General features: G+C 46.0%; 1 protein-coding gene across 22 annotated transcripts in view; it reads left to right on the plus strand.

Moving 5' to 3' along the window:
- Positions 1–18,381, plus strand: part of MYO18A (myosin XVIIIA) — a 778,205-nt gene that overhangs the window by 361,821 nt on the left and 398,003 nt on the right. For all 22 annotated transcript variants that reach the window (XM_086955115.1, XM_086955123.1, XM_086955114.1 and 19 more), the window contains 3 exons: positions 619–719; positions 3,084–3,147; positions 9,098–9,242. In XM_086955115.1, the coding sequence (XP_086811241.1) occupies positions 619–719; positions 3,084–3,147; positions 9,098–9,242 (310 nt within the window). The remainder of the gene's footprint in view (positions 1–618; positions 720–3,083; positions 3,148–9,097; positions 9,243–18,381) is intronic.

Here is an 18,381-nt window from a genome sequence, read left to right on the forward strand (position 1 = left end):
TCCCACCACTGAGTGCGGTAGAGTAGCAGTGTAGGAAAACCTCCTTACAACACTACCACCTTTCGAAGAGGATACCACATAGGCTATTTGATATATTGAATAGGGAGTACGTATCCCCTTATTTTTTATTTACGAAAGGACCTCTCTACCCTTCTGGGTCCAGGAGTCCCTATCCTGCTGTTAAGTGTCTGAAGATCACAGAACATACTGCATAATTATGCCTGCGGTGGGATTCTTGTAGTAAGCATAAAGGTTCGTTGGTCCTCTAAGTGGAAGTACAGGAGGGTAGATGAGGATGCCACACCCAAAGACCCGGCCCTGCCCTGCTTAGAGTCGTTAAAGAAAAGCCTGTTTCGCTTTGTGGTGGGTGGCCTTCCCTACGTGGTATTTACAATAGGAAAGGGTGGGTGGGCCAGCCGGCTCCACATCTTAACACAATCCACTGTTCTGGTGAATGGATTTGCTTAGCATGTGCGATGGGTGTGGCGCTTGGTGTGAGTGGAAGTGACAGGGTGCATTCACCCTCCCTTCTCGTCAAGGGATGTTAGACCCCTCTCTGTTATGTCTTTTCCCTAGTACAGCGTTATCCTAAGTTGCTTCTTTCTTTTCTGTCCACAGACTATGCTTCTGGAGAAACTGCGGGTCGTGAAGCGGCCGGAAAATGAGGCTTCTTTCAAGGTTTTTTACTTCCTGGTATCCGGTGCCGATGCCAACCTCAGGTATGGGTCTATGTGGGCAGGAAATCTGGGCGTGAGGGCACCAGTGGTTAAACAGTGTATCAGGGCAGCTTAGAACCACCCTCAGAGGCTTTCATAAAGGGGCTTGTCCCCACTAGCTCTTCTTGAATCTTTTCAAAGGCTGCCATTCCCAGTTATCAGTAAGCTGTGGTCCAGCAGCACCTTTTACCTGCTTGCCTTTTGACCCTTGGTTCATGGATTGGCTCAGAAGAAATTCAGAAAAGAACTGGGCCTGATATGTCACCTTGTTTACACTTCTGGCAAATTACCTTTGAAATTGATCCCTTGAGGTACAGCACCGGTCTGCTGCAATTTAAGGCGGATATGAAAGAGTTTGTTTTGATGGATATTAGAGGGGATAAAAAATCTGCTGGTTCTTCATAAATGGTTTGAGAAACCTCTTCTCTCACTGCCTGTCCTCTTCCGTCTTCCTCTTCCTGAATCCCAGCCCCTTCTCTCTCTACACTTCCCTCGCTATCTTGCTTTCCCGCTCTGTCTTTCGACTGTCACTGCGACAGGAGTTTTGTAGGGCCAGGTGCTCTCATCATGATGTCTACTCACTCGTCTGCTCCACAGCGCTGGGACACCTCCGGGCAGCTATTCGCGCTTTATAAAATGCATTTTCATTTCATTTCATTCATTCATTTCTCGTGAGGGTAAAGTGGCAGCAGAGGGGTCCAGGAGTCCATGTGTTGTTGGGACCCTAGAGGGACATGTTTTGAGGCAAACTGGCCCTCAGTAGAGGTGTATCGAGCCTTGGACCCCTTAAGCTACCCAGAAGCATAGGGATGTGATCCAAGAGGTAGTGGAGAAGTAGTACACGGATGTATTTTCATAGGTGTGCATTCAGACTGGAGTTCCAAGCAGGTTCGTCAGCAAAACCTAGAATGGTACAAGTCCGCAGGAGCCAGCAAGCCTGGTCAGATATTACTTACCCAGTCACAGCATTCCGTGCTCTGCCACCCTCCAGGGCCTAGTCCAGTACTGGGATCTCGCCCCCTTTCTTTGTAATACTTGGCTGTGTGTTAACTCTGGTGGTTAAACTTGCCTGCGCCTTGAACCCAAGTGTATTGTTCAGTGATCTGACCTCCACTGTGCCCTGGTCAGCGCTGTATACAAAGTCAAACGAAATACAGCTATCAGGTTACCGCCTCGATGGGCTCCATAACGAGATGTCCCGTAACTGAAGGAGGAGGTACAGGGCACGGAGTTACCGTTTCTGGCTGACCCCTCAGAGTAACCGTTTCCTGTTGGTCCCATCAGAGTTACTGTTTCCTGTTGGTCCCCTCCCCCTGTTACTGGCAATAACTTATTTCTGGGTCTGGAAAGTAAAAAAATACAGAGGACCTGGAATTAGCGTGCCCATTACCACATGCAGCTCCAATTCCGGGCACTTTTCTGCACACATTTACCTCCAGATTTCAGCAGGTGTGCACTGAACAGTATTTGGTTTCAATGTGCGCGTCGCCTCACCCGGCCGCTTGATAGCGCCACTGCCTGTCCCTTCAATGGCGGATGCAAAGGTCGCCTTATTAGATCCCTACATGCTGGGTCGGTAGAGCGGCCTCACTTAAATACGTTTCACCACAGAGGCCTAGCGCCCTCAAATGTTGAATGTACAGGCCTGCTCTGCTTAAACCCTAGTGTTTATTATATAGTGTTAGGATGCCCAAAGCTGTGTTATGGCCATTTGTTTACAACTGCCAAAGTAAATCTGTCTAATGGTGAATGAATAGCGCTCCCACCGTAGGTAATAATGCCACGCCAGAGTCTGTAGAACCATGAGTGCAGGGCTCCACCACCACGGAAACTCTGTCATGGGGAATGTATGGCGCAACCACACCTACATTTTTCAAGAGGCGACTGTAAAGAGCGGTTATACTTAAATCTCCTTAATGTGCACCCCTTAAATTGTCAATGTATTGAATTTGCACTCTTAAATCTCTTTAAGGGCAAGTGTTTAGAGGTGTGCTAATAAATCTATTTAATGGGATATGTTTGGAGCAGCCTGACGTAATTTATTTTAATGGTGTATGTGCACCATTGTTGCTCTTAATTTCCTTTATTGTCATTGTATAGATCTGCCAGAACTCGGAGCATTTTAATGTGACTCCATACCATTCTTATCTTAGGTCTCCAAAGCGCCTTACATTTTCTGATATGTGAGAATAAAAGCCTATTTTGCCGACCTTTTCCCTTCATTTATTTCCTTTCTAATACATTCTCTATATTGGAAAAAGAAATCCAACTTCTTTATTCACGAGACTTAAATACATTCAGAAAAACCGGTTCAAATCCAGTTACCTTCCTCTGACCTTTTGTAACGTGTGTATTTCTTTTTCCCAGAACCGAACTGCACTTTAACCACTTGGCAGAGAACAATGTCTTTGGAATCTCTCCACTGTCCAAGGTAAGCCCCGTGAAGAAAAGCTCAGTAATGATGAGATGTGCCTGTCCAAGAGCAGTGTCAGCAATGCGACTGTTCCACAGCTGTGTCGGTAATGCTGGTGGTTGACTTTTCCAGAGATGTGTCAGTAAAGCTGTGGTCTGCCTGACCAGAACAGCGTCACTTGTGCAGCTGTGTCTCTTCAAGAGCTGTAAATAATGCCCCATGTATGCCTGTTCCAGAGGGATGTATGTCGTTACAACGCATACTTTTACAACGCATACCTTTACAGCGCATTTTTTACACCGCAACATCCATTACAACGCATTCCATTACAACGCATGCCATTACAACGAAATCTTTGAAACTACCTTTACAACGCATTCCACTACAACGCATACTACATTTACAACACATACCATTACAACGCATACCATTACATTGCAAATATGGTAAGTATTGGATAGTGTAGGGGTAAAAATTACTATTCTAACTCCAGGGGGTGCAACAGTAGGGTAAGTGTCGGATAGTGTAGGGGTACAAATTACTATTCTAACTCCAGGGGGTGCAACAGTAGGGTAAGTGTTGGATAGTGTAGGTATGCGTTGTAATGGTATGCGTTGTAATGACTGCGTTGTAAAGGTATGCGTTGTAGTGGTATGTGTTGTAGTGACATGCGTTGTAATGGTTGCGTTGTAATGGCATGCGTTGTAATGGATGTTACGGTGTAAAAGTTTCGTTGTAAAGGTAGTGCGTTGTAAAAGTTGCGTTGTAAGTGTTGTTTCCCGTTCCAGAGCAGTGTCCACAAAGATGACATTGGCCTGTTCCAGAGCAGTGGCAGTAATGCTGATCTATGCCTGTTCAAGTGCAGTGGCAGTAATGCTGATCTATGCCTGTTCAAGTGCAGTGGCAGTAATGCTGGTGTGTGCCTGTTCCAGTGCAGTGGCAGCCATGCTGGTGCGTGCCTGTTAGAGAGCAGTGGCAGTAATTGGAGGGGTCAGGTCTTCTGTACGTCGTACTCAGCATTTGCTAGGGGAACACTGATTTGGGTGCGAGCTGGGGTCCCTTTTCAAGCTTTGCAACATGTTGTGGACCCGGAGGGCAGGTATGTGGCAGTGGAGGGACGATTACATGGGAGGGACATCACTCTCTGCAGCATATATGCACATAACACAGATCAGGCATATTTCTTTGAGCACTTTTCGGGCGCCCTGACACACTATTTGATTAATCCGATGCTAGCAGGGGGGATTTTAACTCTATTACAGATGTTGAACTGGACAGGTCACACCCTCCACTGGCGGACTCACTGGTGCGCCGGCTCACAAAGAGCAGACTGAACTGGCAGGAAAGATGGGCTTAGTCGATGTTTGGCGTAATCAGCACCCAGGGGATAGGGACTACTCCTTTTTTTCGGCCCTGCATGAGCTACACGTCCGCATTGATGCAATCCTGTGCTCACGATCACTGGCCACAGTGGTGGGACGATCAGAATATTTGGCCAGGACCATATCCGACCACAATCCGCTGTTGATGACCATTACTTGGGAAATGGCCAGATCATCCATTCCAACGTGGCGCTTGTGCCCGGAAACGCTGGAAGACCATTTCTACCGGACAGCGATAAAGGAAGGCATAGAACAGTATTTCGCCGAAAATGAGGGAACAGCGTCTTCCAGAGCAGTGGAGTGGGACGCTTTCAAGGTGGTGGTGCGTGAATTATGTATCAGTAAATATACGGGAATACGAAACGTGCTGCTTATGGAGGTAGGACAGGCCGAGGAGAAACTGAGGGAACTAGAGCAACAGCAGCCAGAGCAGCCGGCCTTACACACCCGACTGCTAGAAGCCAAAGAACAGGCAGCAAAAGAAGTAGAGAGATTGCGCAGTTTTGATTATAAAAATTATACAGCAAAAGTACATGCAGAAGGAGATAAGGCTGGATCGCTGCTGGCATGACTAGCCGATCCGGCACCAAGAGGTTGCCCAGTGCTGGCCATGGCAACAAGTACAGGAACCATGGTGTACACCCAACGCGAGATCATGGCACGGTTCATGGGCTACTATGAGCAATTATATCGTTGTGGCTTAAGTGTAGAGGACAAAGCAATAGATGAGTATTTGGAGGTGTTCCAGGTTTAGAAGAGGAACAGGCTAAAATACTGGGACGAGATATTATGATAGACGAGATCCGCAGCGCCATCAAGCACATGGCTCGGGACAAAACTCCGGGAGTAGATGTCCTACCGGTAGAATTCTATGCATACTATGTTGACCTGCTGGCTCCTCGTCTCCTCGCAGTGTACATGGAGGCCAAGGAGTTGGGTCGGTTGCCACCTTCTATGCGCGAGGCATTGATCATCCCTCTTTTGAAACCAGGTCGGAACGGGGAAGACGTAACATCTTATAGACCGCTGTCTATGCTGACAACGGATTATAAGATCCTGAGCAGGATACTGGCGATCCGATTGTTACCTCACATGACCTCCCTAGTGCACCCTCACCAGGCCGGATTTATCTCAACTAGAAACACTTCTTCGAATATACGACGGCTCATGAGGATCATGGGGACTGATCATCATGACCTCGACAAGCCGGCGGTCCTTTCTGTGGACATAGAAAAAGCTTTTGATAGCTTAGAGTGGACATACCTCTATAAAGTACTGGAGCGGTTCTCCCTGGGTGCACTGTTTGGGGACTGGGTCAACATATTGTATTCGTCGGCAGTGGCGAGGGTGAGGCTAGGGAAATTGATATCTACCCAATACCCGGTGCAGATGGAGACGAGACAGGGATGCTCCCTGTCCCCACTGTTGTTTGCGCTGGCGATAGAGCCTCTAGCGGTGCAGGCGAGATTAGGATTGAGTTTTGATGGACTATGGCAGAATGCGATACCACACCGCATATCGTTATATGCGGATGACCTCCTAATGAACCTGGTGAACACGGAAGGGGCACTACAAGGGGCGACCTCTTTGTTGACTAGATTTGGAGACCTATCAGGACTCAGAGTGAATTGGAGTAAGACATGCTTGCTTCTAATACGGCCATGCGAGGTGGCTCAATCCCTTCCCCGGGAGATACAATGGGAACCGAGGTGCCTCACTTACCTTGGGGTCCGCGTTTACCATGCTGCCACAGATGTCCTGGAGGGGAACATAGGGCGTTGCATAAGGGCCTTGAAAGGAAGCATAGCATTCTGGTCCACGCTCCGCTATCAGTAATGGGGAGAATAGCGCTACTTAAAATGGTGGCGTTGCCGAGGCTTCTTTATTACTTCCGGACACTCCCTGTTTGGATCCCACCGGGGACGTTTAAGGAACTAAGGACAATGGTTATTGGCTTTTTGTGGGGTACTGGTCGGAAGCGAATAGCATTAGACAAATTGATATGCCCGAAACTGGAGGGGGGACTAGCAGTTCCGGATTTTTAACTTTATTATCTGGCGGCACAGCTACAGGTGCTCACGCAGGTGACTGCAATGGAGTTTCGGGGCCCTGACCACATGAGAGGCACCGGGATGCCAAGGCATGTCCTCTCCTATATAGTACTACAACAAGCAATTCCCCCTGGGGATTTGTCGCTAGAGGACCGCACTCTTAGGTCATGTTGGAATCGTAGCCAGCGCAGGGCGGGGGTCAGACATCCCTATGCACCAGAGATCCCGCTGGAGATGCTGACGGCGCTGCCCCATGGGAGTGACTGATCTGCCCTTGAGGAGTGGGAGCACTTAGGACTCCAGATGGTGGGGGACCTGTACGAGGAGGGGTCATTGCTATCTTTTCAAGCCCTACAGGAGAGATATGATCTCCCGAGAGTGGATTTCCTGATCCATACTGCAGTAACAGCAGCGATCCGGAGACATTGGAGAGAGGGACAAGCAGAACCCAAAATTACAATAGTGTGCCAATACGTAGTAATGGCGGCAGGAACCTTCAAAGCGGTTACGTGCCTTCACTCCAGGATGCTGCACGAAGGGCTACAACCATTGGCTGCTCTGAAATAGAAATGGGAAGCAGGGATAGGTCTACCGATACCGGACGCAGCATGGGGGCATGTCCTCAGAAGGGCATGGAAGGGTACTCGAAACGCGAGACTTCAACTGATACAGTTTTTCATTGTACACAGGACTTACTTGACACCGGGGAAGATTCAGAGGTAGTTCCAGGCACACGATGCAGCCTGCCCAAGATGTTTGGCGGAAGGAGTGGAACTGGAACACATGCTCTGGGATTGTCCAGGCATAGGGCCCTATTGGATAGAAGTGGGGGCGCTTCTGAATGAAGTCACGAGCAGGGATCTGACCTACGATATGGCCTAGTGTGTGCTGCTTTGGTTCCCCCATACACCCAAAACAAAAGTAACAAGTACATTTATTGACTTAGGGCTTATATTAGCGAAGAGGGAAATGACTCTGCATTGGAAGTCAAAGGAAGGGCCATCCTATAAGCGCTGGAGGACGGAGCTTGGTAAATGGGCGAGGAGCGGGGCACCATTCGGCTGCCAAAGGCCCTCCGCTCCGGACAGGAAAGGGCTCTAGAACACGCGAGGGCGTGGGACACCTTAGTACATGCCTTATCCGACATACGGACAGATGAAGAAAGCTAGAGCACTAGGAATGCACAACTAACAGCTAGAATTTATATTATGTTGAGCACCAGACACTGACAACTGCACATTGAGTAATATATTCTTTTGAAGTTACAAGCCCACACCATTGGGGAAGGGAGGGGGGTTAATACTTGATTATGTTGGGGCGTAAATGAAGATGTATTTGGCGATTGAGGGTATTATGTTTCATGATGATGCTGTATGATGGTAACCTTCAATAAAATATGTTTTCAAAAAACTGAAAGGGAACGAAAAATCAGCGTAAAAGGAAACCCTCTGATCTTGCCTTCCTCTGAAGCATGCTGTGGTTTTCCTTTTGACTTTAGGCCCCAGATGCAACAATTGGGAGAGCACCGGTGTTGAGACTCCGTAGGATAACTCTGACTATTATATCGCATGCCAGTCTATTAGAGGATAGACTGGGTTTTCACCCTGCATTTCGTGAAAAAGCAACTCTAACCTCAAAATAATTTTGTCCGTTTAGGCTTCAAAGTGTGCTATTCCCTGTTGCTAGTAGATACCTGTACCTGCACACAGATTTTTAATGACTGTGATAATCAACTGCATTACACTGAATCTTGTCTCACCCTTTAAACAACCACCGTTGACATTGGTGTTGACTGCGCAACCAAGCCACCCAGAGAGACATGGAAGGTCTGTTGCTAATCTTCCTGTTTTGGACTAACCATCCTTGTCAGTAGGGTATACACGAAGTTTAAATCCTAATGTTGCCAAGTCGTCCCTGCAACCATTAGGATTGGGGGAAAGGCCTGACCATTAATACCCAGTGTGATGAGTGTAACTAGCGTGTCTTTGTGAGCAGTACTGAGTGATACTAGCAGGGCGGAGGGAGCTGGTCAGCCAAATGGGTGGTGTGTTAATAATTCTGACAGGCAGAGTGAAAGTTGCACCACTGTGTACAGTGGCAGTCATACTAATGTAGCAGAGTCAGGGGTGTGGCAACATGCATAGTGTGTCAGTTATACCAACATGGCAGTGTGCACATGGTGACTTGGCAGTATGACCTGCAGCAGTGTGGCTGGCTAGTGTAAAAAGGATACTGATTGGGTAGTGATGCCACGAGACCAGCGCGGCAGTGCAGTGTGGGCGTTGTGGCAGCGTGGGCCAGTGAACCCCACACAGCAGTGTCTCCAGAGTGGTGCTTTAGCTAGCAGAGCAGTGTGGCTGTGCCCTGGGGATACAGACATGGTGGTGTGAGGGTTGCATCTCCTGAGGTGACCTGGTGCAGCAGTTGATATCCGGCAGGCTGACCCTTGCGGCGGTGTCTTACTATCTTAAGTGGTGATGTGGTGATGTCCAGCAAGAACCTGACCTTGTCATTCTACCATCCATCCCCTTGCAGCCCGACGAGAAGCAGAAGGCAGCCCAGCAGTTCAGCAGGCTCCAGGCAGCTATGAAAGTTTTGGGGGTGTCGCTCGAGGAACAAAAGGCTTTCTGGCTCATTCTAGGTGCCATCGTTCACCTGGGGGCGGCAGGTGCCACCAAAGGTAATGTGACTGGGGACACAGGTGTGTGTGTGAGAGCAGATCCATGGCAGATGCCTTTTCCCTCACCCCTACCATCGTCCCAAATTACCGTATTCATCACTGCCTGAAAAGCAGGCTCTGCCTGGGGCAGTTGTTACTTTGGTATGAACGTAATTTCTAATATGTCATAGAAGTAATTAAGGAAAATTACTATTCCTGAAGAAAAGCTGCTGCTTGTGACTCTGCTGTGTGAGATTGAATGTCACCATCTGGCTGCAGCGAAGGAGTGATAGAATCTGCGCGTGAATCAAGGCGATGCTGTGGCATCTGTGGGACCGACACTGCTTCAGCGCCTAGCGCCGGTCTGTAGGTGAAGAATAAAGGGTTATTAATGTCCAGAGCTGAACAATGTGAAATAAGTCGCAGTTTGTGCACAAACGCAAATCGAAGAAGGAATCTCTGCATTCTGCATCCGTTGATGAGGCACGCCGAGCATTGTGCTGTGCGCCTGCATAGGGCAAGGGCAGTAATAAGGTCTGCAGCCTGTCTCTGAATGAACTAGAGTGAAAGACTGTGTGCAGTATTGCCTGTAGTGAAAAGCTTGATGGGCAGCATTGAGCAGATGCATCTCTATGGGTATAGTGGTAGCAGGCTTTCTGCAGTATTTGACTGTAGGTGAACAACTCCTCATATTATCTAGACAATGCCGTGAATTATGGGAGAAAGCAAAAGACACAAATGATGGATGCAACTTGGAACAAATCTAACATTCACCCCAAGTGAAGAGATCTGAGTTAAATCCATCGTTCTTTTGCTCCCCATGCCATCCCAGTTTTGACCCAGCCATATGCAAATGAGCCCTAACCCTGCTCCTCAAGTCCAGCTTGAACTGTCAAACCAGGACAAGAAACAAGCATTCTGGGACAGTTTCAGGGTATCACCCCTCATCAGCCAGGCTAGCTTGAATCTAGTGGCACAGTGAGCCCCGGACCCACGTCTGGGCATGCCCAGCACACTTAGGTCAAGAAAGCAAAAGACACACAAATGATGGACTGAATGCGGAACAAGTCAAACATTTACCCCGGTAAAGAGATCTGGGTTAAATCCATTGCTCTTTTGCTCACTATGCCACCCCAGTTTAAACCCAGGCATATGCAAATCAGTCTTGACCCTGCTACTCATGAATTATGTGAAGCCTGTCTCTCACTAGGTGATGTGATGATGGAAAGTCTGGAGCTTGTCTCTGAAGGAGCTCGTTTGTGCCTGTTGTGGCATAAAAGAGGGAGGTCCAGAGACTGATTCTCTTGATGATATGATGATCGAATGTCAGAATACGTGGTCATAGACATAGCAGTCACAACTTGCACTCTGTTTATATGGCCTGACTTCCACAGCAAACATAGCTCCAAAACTATGTTTATATGTGTTTCTAGCTACTGTGACTTGCTGTGTGTAAGCTTTGTTTCTGTAGGAACCATGAACAAGTAATGCCTCCCCTCTATGTATCACAGATGTACTGACATTATATGTGTAGTTTGTAAATACCATGGTGAGAGGTTGTTGCAGTCAGTGCATCGCTGCTGTAGGGAAGACTGGGGTTTCAGAGTCTGTCCATTGATGTCCTACTGCTGTAACACTTGCAGTTGGCCTGTTGGTGCTTGGTGAAGGATTGTTTTGCAGTAGGTACGTATGTATGTATTCACACATTGGTAGTTCTACAGTGCAAGGAAGGCTGAGGAGCAGCAGAGTGTTGTACATAGTATTTAGGGGGACTTAGGAACCATTTCATGGAAGCGAAGGGAATGAGTCACGATCATGATGGGATGTTTCTATTGCTGAACAAATGGGCACACAAGTTGGGAGAAGGATCATTAATGATGCTTTACTCCTTGAAGAGGTGTATAGTTAGCTATAAAAAGCAGGTGTGAAGGTGCAACCTGATGTGTGGATGAATGTTATCCCAGAGCCATGATTCATGGAGTCAAACCAGACTCTAGATTTTCTCTTTTGTGCACTGCTTGGATTTGAGTCACATGATTTCCTGGCTGTTAATGGTATGTTTGCCTCCAGAGGGACCAACGTATAGGCAAGGATGCCACCATCTAGATGTTATAGGACCCGTGGCTTGGACGGTCATCCTGAAGTCTGCATTTGGTTGGTAGGGATCTAATTTCCATCACAGTGAGAGCTGGTGCTGAGCTGTCTGGGTTTTCGAGGTAATGTGCTTTCTTATGGAAAGATTGAGATAAACAGTAAATTCTGGAGATTTGCTGTTTATAGTGAGGCGAGGTGAAGTGTGCATCTTCCAGCTTCACATTGGATAGCCATTTTTGGATCTTGGCATTTTACTGTTATTTCCAAAAAGGGGGAGTTTAGTTTTGTCTGGGTTCAATTTTAGATAGTGCTTAACACACAGTCCTGTATGGGGTATATCTTGAGTCATCAGTGTTGTTGGTGAGGGAGTGCTTGGTAGATTTCAGATTTCGATTCAGTGGCCACCGAGATGAACATAGAGTTGAAGGTAGAAGGTGGATTTCTCACTTACTCACAGGAAACTAATTCAAGATCCCTGTGGTTACCAGTCTGTTTGTAGGTGCTGTGACAGTGGAATACTTTGCAATCTTTGATTGCATAGCGAAATATGACACCTGTGCACCAGCCTGTGTGATCAGCTACAGTGGCCAGCAGGTGTTCCCTTATTGTGATATATAATATATATGTTAAACAGCACTAGCAATAATGGGAAAGCTGTTGGTGAACTCGTTACATGATTTATTGACTGCACAGGGGCAAAGTTTTCATACATATGTGGCTAATATACAGCTGGTAATACCACTGAGTGTTGATTTTTAAATTCCTTTGAAATCTAATAGGCAATAGGATGCTCACATCGACTTCTGCTAGGGTTGAGATGCATGGTAAGAAAAATAATAGGTGGAAATTGGGAGCTGCTGAAATCTGCCTCTCTCATAAAGTGATTTCTCTAGGGGTAATGTTTGACAATGATCTAGCCATGGAGGACCATGTAAATTGCTACACAAGGTCTTCCAGAATTTGTATTTATCAACTAGGGATTGGGCCACCATCACCCGATCTTTAATGGACTCCAGCCTGGATTATTGCTGTTTTATTTTCATTTGGACCCCTAGAATCGTCAGAAACTGCTGAATGTTGCCGCCCAGGCTGTAGTAGATCTAGATCCTCAATGATAAGAAGGCAGCACTCGTTTCCATCAGAGTGAAGATTTGATTTATAAAGCTGTATCACACAAGATCTCAAAATAAGGGACAACTCGGGATTACTTGGTTTAACCTAAAATCTAGGGGAGAAATTCTAATAAATGTTGGACTGCAAGAGTGACACGTGTTACCACTAGATCTAAGGTTGATAGTTTGGACAATTCGAACAAAGTTTAAAGTCCCGTTTGTTTGGACACCTTAGAGTTTATTACGCCTGATAAGTAGCACGTTACTTGACACTATGAGTTAGTAACGCTTGCTTTCTGCATGCCTTCAAAACAATAGTTGGCGGTTGAACTATGTTCATATGAATTCTTTTTTGATAACCAGGGGTTAGAGCATCATTGTTCACCCAAACAAACCCGTGGTAATCTTTGTCATAATCTAATGACTTTTGGTTGGGTGTGTAGTGAGAAATCACACATCGGTCTATGTAGCAGAACAGTTGACAACCATGAGTAATAACTGACTATTGGATATCATACCTCACTGCAGCACGTGGCAATTCACTGTAGTGTATCATAGCTAAATATGGTGCACATTAGACCCCTGTGGGAGAAGTTACCAATCCATGTGAGGGGGCATTTTTCTGTGCGCAAGAGAAACCTAAGCATGATGTAATATGTTGCAGCAGAGCAGTAGATCACCTCAGAGTGTAAAAACTCAGATTACAGAAAACTGTTTGGTGGTATTTTATGTCATGCAGCGTTCCACAATTCACAGCTGGTTGTAAATGTGTGGTTCTGCGTTGGGTTAGGGCAGAAAGTGTCCCTTCTAGAATGTAATAACTCAAGGCAGACAGTGATATCACATGCCATAGGTTACGCATATCCATGGCCTTATGAAGGGTGATGTTGGCAGTGTGTAATATTGCATAACTCAAGAGGGTTTAATAACTTTCTATAGCGTTTCATAACATGCATCACCAAGTTTATGATGGTGGAAGTGTATAATACCTCAAAACAAGTGTAATAACGGACATAACTGTCTAATTACGAACTGTGGGTTGTAATAGTTTGACCCAGGGTGCAATATGTTTTCCACGACGTAATAACACAGAGAAAATTGTAAGGTATTATGAAAGGAAGCAATATGTTATGTCGGGGTATAATAGATAATGCATATATGTAAAAAACAGCAGAAGATTGCACAACACGGTTGTATCTTCTGAAGAGCCACAGCAGATTAATGATCCACGGCTGGTAATAATATTAGCCACACAGTATAATAACTGCTGTAGGGCATAATAAAAAATGTACGGTATAACCACGTTTAACAATATTGAATGGTGTAATAAGTCAGCGCACAGTGTAGTAAATGATGCATCGTATAATAGACTTCTGCACGCTCTAATAACTGTAGGTGCAGTGAGGGCCGCGTGCTCCACCGGTATTACTGAGGGTTCTGCGGTACCCTCTGACGCGTAATAAGCAGTCTCTAATCGGGCGCTGTCTGCCGACCCGACGGTGGCGCATTCTGATGACTCCATTGCGGAGTCCCCCCGTTTCATGCCTCTCTCTGTGTGCTCACGTGTTTGCGGAAGACGGCGCTCTGCGGCCGCGAGACGCCTCTCAGGTGGCTGCAATCACAGATCTCCTCCGCGGAGCGGCTGCGTCCCTCCCTCCCCTCGCGCGCTTCCATAATTGTTTCTGTCAGGTGTGCTCGACGCGAGGCCGTCTGTTAATGCATCAGTGAAGGATTTCGACTCAAGTCTGAACAGATGTCACCGCGAAGAGTTACTAATGAGGGCGGCGCGCGGCCCCCGTTTCTTATCTTAGCTACTCTTCTCTCGGCTGCTGGCCGCGGATCCGGGCCCGGACGTGCAGGGGTTGTGTTGTGCATGTATGTTGCACACGTTCGTTGTGTGGTAGCACTGAGTGCGCGGGGATTCAATAAATTAATAGAACTGTAGGCGGGAGGTGTGCTGCAGGGGAGGTGAGGTGAGGGGGGGGCAGTTCGAGGACAAGCCGGGCCGAAGTGTTCTGGACTACCTGTACTCTGGACAGGAGAGAGTCATTGGCTGCTGCCATGAGGGCATTACCATAATCTAAGCGGCTGAACACAAGTGCCTGCGTGGGAGTCTTGTATGGAGTGGCAGTCATTGAAATACTCTTCCTAACATGCTTATTATCCCGAAATAGATGCCACATGTAGATTTCACGTGCTATCATTGAGACCCTATCGTCAATTAGAATCCCAGGTCTTTTACCACCTTTTTGGGTTAAGTGGCCACCAACTATTTGCCCAGTGGTCATGGGCCTTACTGAACAACACTATTTCTGATTGGTCGTCATGAAGCTGTAAGCAGTTGTGTGACATCCAGGAAGCAATTTTCCTCATGCACTCTCTGAACTTCAGTTTAATAGAGTCTGGTTTTCGGCCCATGGATATGATCTCTTGAGTGTCTTCTGCATATGAGATGACATCAAATCCACAAGACCTGATTGCTTGGGCCAGAGTTGCCACATAGATTTGAAAGAGTACAGGGCATAGTGAAGAGCCCTGAGGGATTTCCCTGTCCAATAATATGACCCGAGATTTATAGGGGCCTGGATTGATAACCTGGATGCAGTTGCTGAGGAAGCTCTGAAACCCGCCAATGGCTTTGCCACCGACACCAATCTCAGAGACTTTGTGAATCATGATCAATGTGAGATGGTGTCGAAGACAGCAGAGAGATCAAGCAGCACCAGTATGGCTGGACAACCCTCAACAAGGGACAATCTTATAGTATCTAGAACCCCGATCAGCGCTGTTTCTGTGCTATGAAAGGTTCTAAACACAGATTGCAAGGGGCCTAATAGGGTATTGGAGGCCAAGTACTGGGTAGGCTGTTTACTAACTAGGCTTAACATAATCTTGCCAAGATAAGGGAGATAAGCCTATAGTTTGATGGATTTAAAAGGTACGGATTAGGCTTCTTCAATATGGGCATGACCTATGCTATTTTCTGCGCCTGCGGTAAAGCGGCAGTATTCAGGGAAAGGTTACACCGTACTGTGATGTTAGTAATTAGAGAATTGGAAAGTGCCACCATTATGCTAGGGGGAGAAGGATCAGGGGAGGAACGCAACTTAATCTTGCTCTTCATGTCTAACACTGATTCCGGGGTGATGGATTAAAAATGTTCCAGGGCAGTGGAGGAATTATGAGTGAAGGGAATGATGGGTAAAGAGCCATTGGAAGGGATGCCGTTGGAGAGACTCTTGTAAATATTCTCAGTTTTGTCCTCAAAATGGTTCTTGGGCTTTGCATAGTTCCTGTGAGAGTGGAGTAGGGGTAATGCAAGCTGTCGGACGCATGAATTCATTAGGGACTTTAAAAAGTTTTTTGGTGGAGTTACCAGCGTTATCAATTCTACTGAGGAAATTAGACAGGTGGCATTAATTTTTTTATAATAGTTAATTAGGGCTAACTTGTAGATCATTTTGTCTACGCCATCACTTTTCTAGTTTCCTACGGGCTCCATTGACATTGCTGGCTGTCGTTGCCTAAAGGGCTGGTTTAAGAAATTGGTGAATGTATTTCTTAGTTTGTTTGGTCATTGACAACTGGGAAGTAAAGGATCAATACTAACATTTTAACATTTGCGGGTACGGCCTATGACAGAAATAGTGTTAGGTTGAAATATAGATTAGGTACTCTTAAGCATGCCTAGCATGCTACAATGCATCTTTGGCCTGTTTAGGATACATCAAGTATTTAACCGTGGCTAAATCAGAGTGCACCTTTTCACGAGCAGATTCAAAACCTTTCTCAAACTTCATGTAAAACTGGATTTCATTTACATAGAAACAAAACCCCAGGTCAAGACCTTTCAGTAAATCATCAAAGTGATTTGTTAGTATATTACATTAGAAGGGAGAGCTGGCCCTTGGAGACTTATTACTGTATTTAATAGACTCTCTGAATTGGTCTGCCTTCTAAAAAAGGAGGCACATCAGTCTTGTCCCTTTGCCTGTGTGTACGCTATTAAGGCTGTGCTTATTTAGATGTTTCCATATATATGTGATGAAGGGCAGCAAATATAACAGACTTGTCTCTTTTTCTGTGTGTACTACTGAGCATTTTCTATATGTTTTGCATGCAAGTAAGATTGTAACTTGTGTTTTCTGGTCTAGGTAAACAATTTATGTAGATGAAATAGTTTCAATGCACTGTTTGTATATATTTTCTAATGGATGCTGGGTATGTATATATTTTACCGTATCGTTGTGTGTACTGTGTGTGAAATATTAGGTATATTGCTACCCAAGTTGTGGGATTTGTTTGCATTGGAAGTGCTTCTTCAAGCGCCTTGAGACCCTCTGGGTATGTAGCGCGCTATATAAATTTATTGACTTGACTTGACTTGACTTGTGAAGTTGGGTGAAGAAGGACTGAAAATGGGGTGGGCAGGACAATGCAGAACAGATCCCAAGCGATTGCAAGCAAAATTTGCTGAACCCACACTTGGAATGGTGTACCAACCCTTTTTGATGAACGCATCCCGAGGCTACAAGTCCATGGATAAGTCCAAGGTGGCCTGTGTGAGTCATCCATCTGCCGTAGGTTACATACTTACTGCTTTTCTCTCGTTTTGTTTGGCTAACTCCACAACAACTTTGACTTACTGCTTGTTTGTCCCCACACCGATGGCCTTCACTTTCTTTTCTTTACCATCATTCAAAGCAAGCTTGAGCTTAACACTCAGGCATGGATGTGTTACTGATGATGGAGCACATATAACCACTGGAACACTCTTATAAACAGGAATTCACGAGGATGCCATGTCTGCTGTGCTGCAGTATGCTTTGTGTGCTAATTGAGTGTTGTACACTTATGCCGAACTTTGATTTGCTTCATATAAGGTATTTCAGTAAAATAGTGGCCAAAATATGTGGCAGTCTTAAAAGAGAAACAGGACTTGCATAAGAAGTGGAAAGCGCTGTACTAAAACGCAAAGGCAGAATTTATTAAGGTACATGTCACAGCCAGCCTTGCAAGTTAGATAATAGTGCATGCTGTAATATTGCTCCTTAGTCATTAGTTTTGCACATTAAGTCCTCTGCCTCGCCATAGTGAGCATGCGCAAGGCTTCACCTTTCCTGGTTACCGGACACTGTAATGCTGGTTGCACACCACCACTAAATGCTACGGAGCACACGCAGTCCCGCGTGGACCCAAGATGGCCTTAATCTGCCACTGAGGCTCCGGGGGATTGTAGTACTAACAGTGAATATACTGAATGACTGCTTAGCTCTGTGGATCGTAATAGTAAATGATGTGTTGGAACATACATCCTGTACAAGTAACGGAGTAGTGTTGTTGTGTTTCTAACAGCCTGTTTTTATTTGCATGTTGCATGCTGCCCTGTTGCAATACAGAAGCAGATGAAGGTAAAATTTATTTTTTCTTCCCTATTCATTTCTAAGATTTTCTTTACTTGATTTTTATTCCAGCTCATGTTCATTTTATTATTGTTTTGACTTGCCCTCTGGCTGTTACAGAGCCTTCCTGTGGTTTTCTTATTGGACACATCTTCAAAATAGTCCTTCATTCATTTCGCCTACTTTAACTACTCTTCTTGATGTGTGCAAATGGTATCCAATTTCTGCATGCCACTGATAACAGAAATACTGTATATATTCCAAATACCTGTGCTCTTTCCTCCCATTTCATGTTGTAGTAGGAATTCATATTGCATAAGGGGCTAGAGCAAGGCACTCCAGTTTGGAGGGTGCCCCCTGGGTGGTGGCAGAGGGTAGGCGTTCAGTGAGGGTTCACAGATGTTGACAGTGGCTAGCAAAAGGAAATAGGTCAGAAGACGATGAATCTCACATAGATAAGCACATTTTAACTACAGCACTGGTAAATGTGGAAACAGGGATATTCTCCAGACACTGCAATAAGTAAGGAAACAGATCGACTTGTTGGGCTTT

Source organism: Lissotriton vulgaris, chromosome 2_1 (genome assembly GCF_964263255.1).
Source record: "Lissotriton vulgaris chromosome 2_1, aLisVul1.2, whole genome shotgun sequence".
NCBI classification, from domain to species: domain Eukaryota; kingdom Metazoa; phylum Chordata; class Amphibia; order Caudata; family Salamandridae; genus Lissotriton; species Lissotriton vulgaris.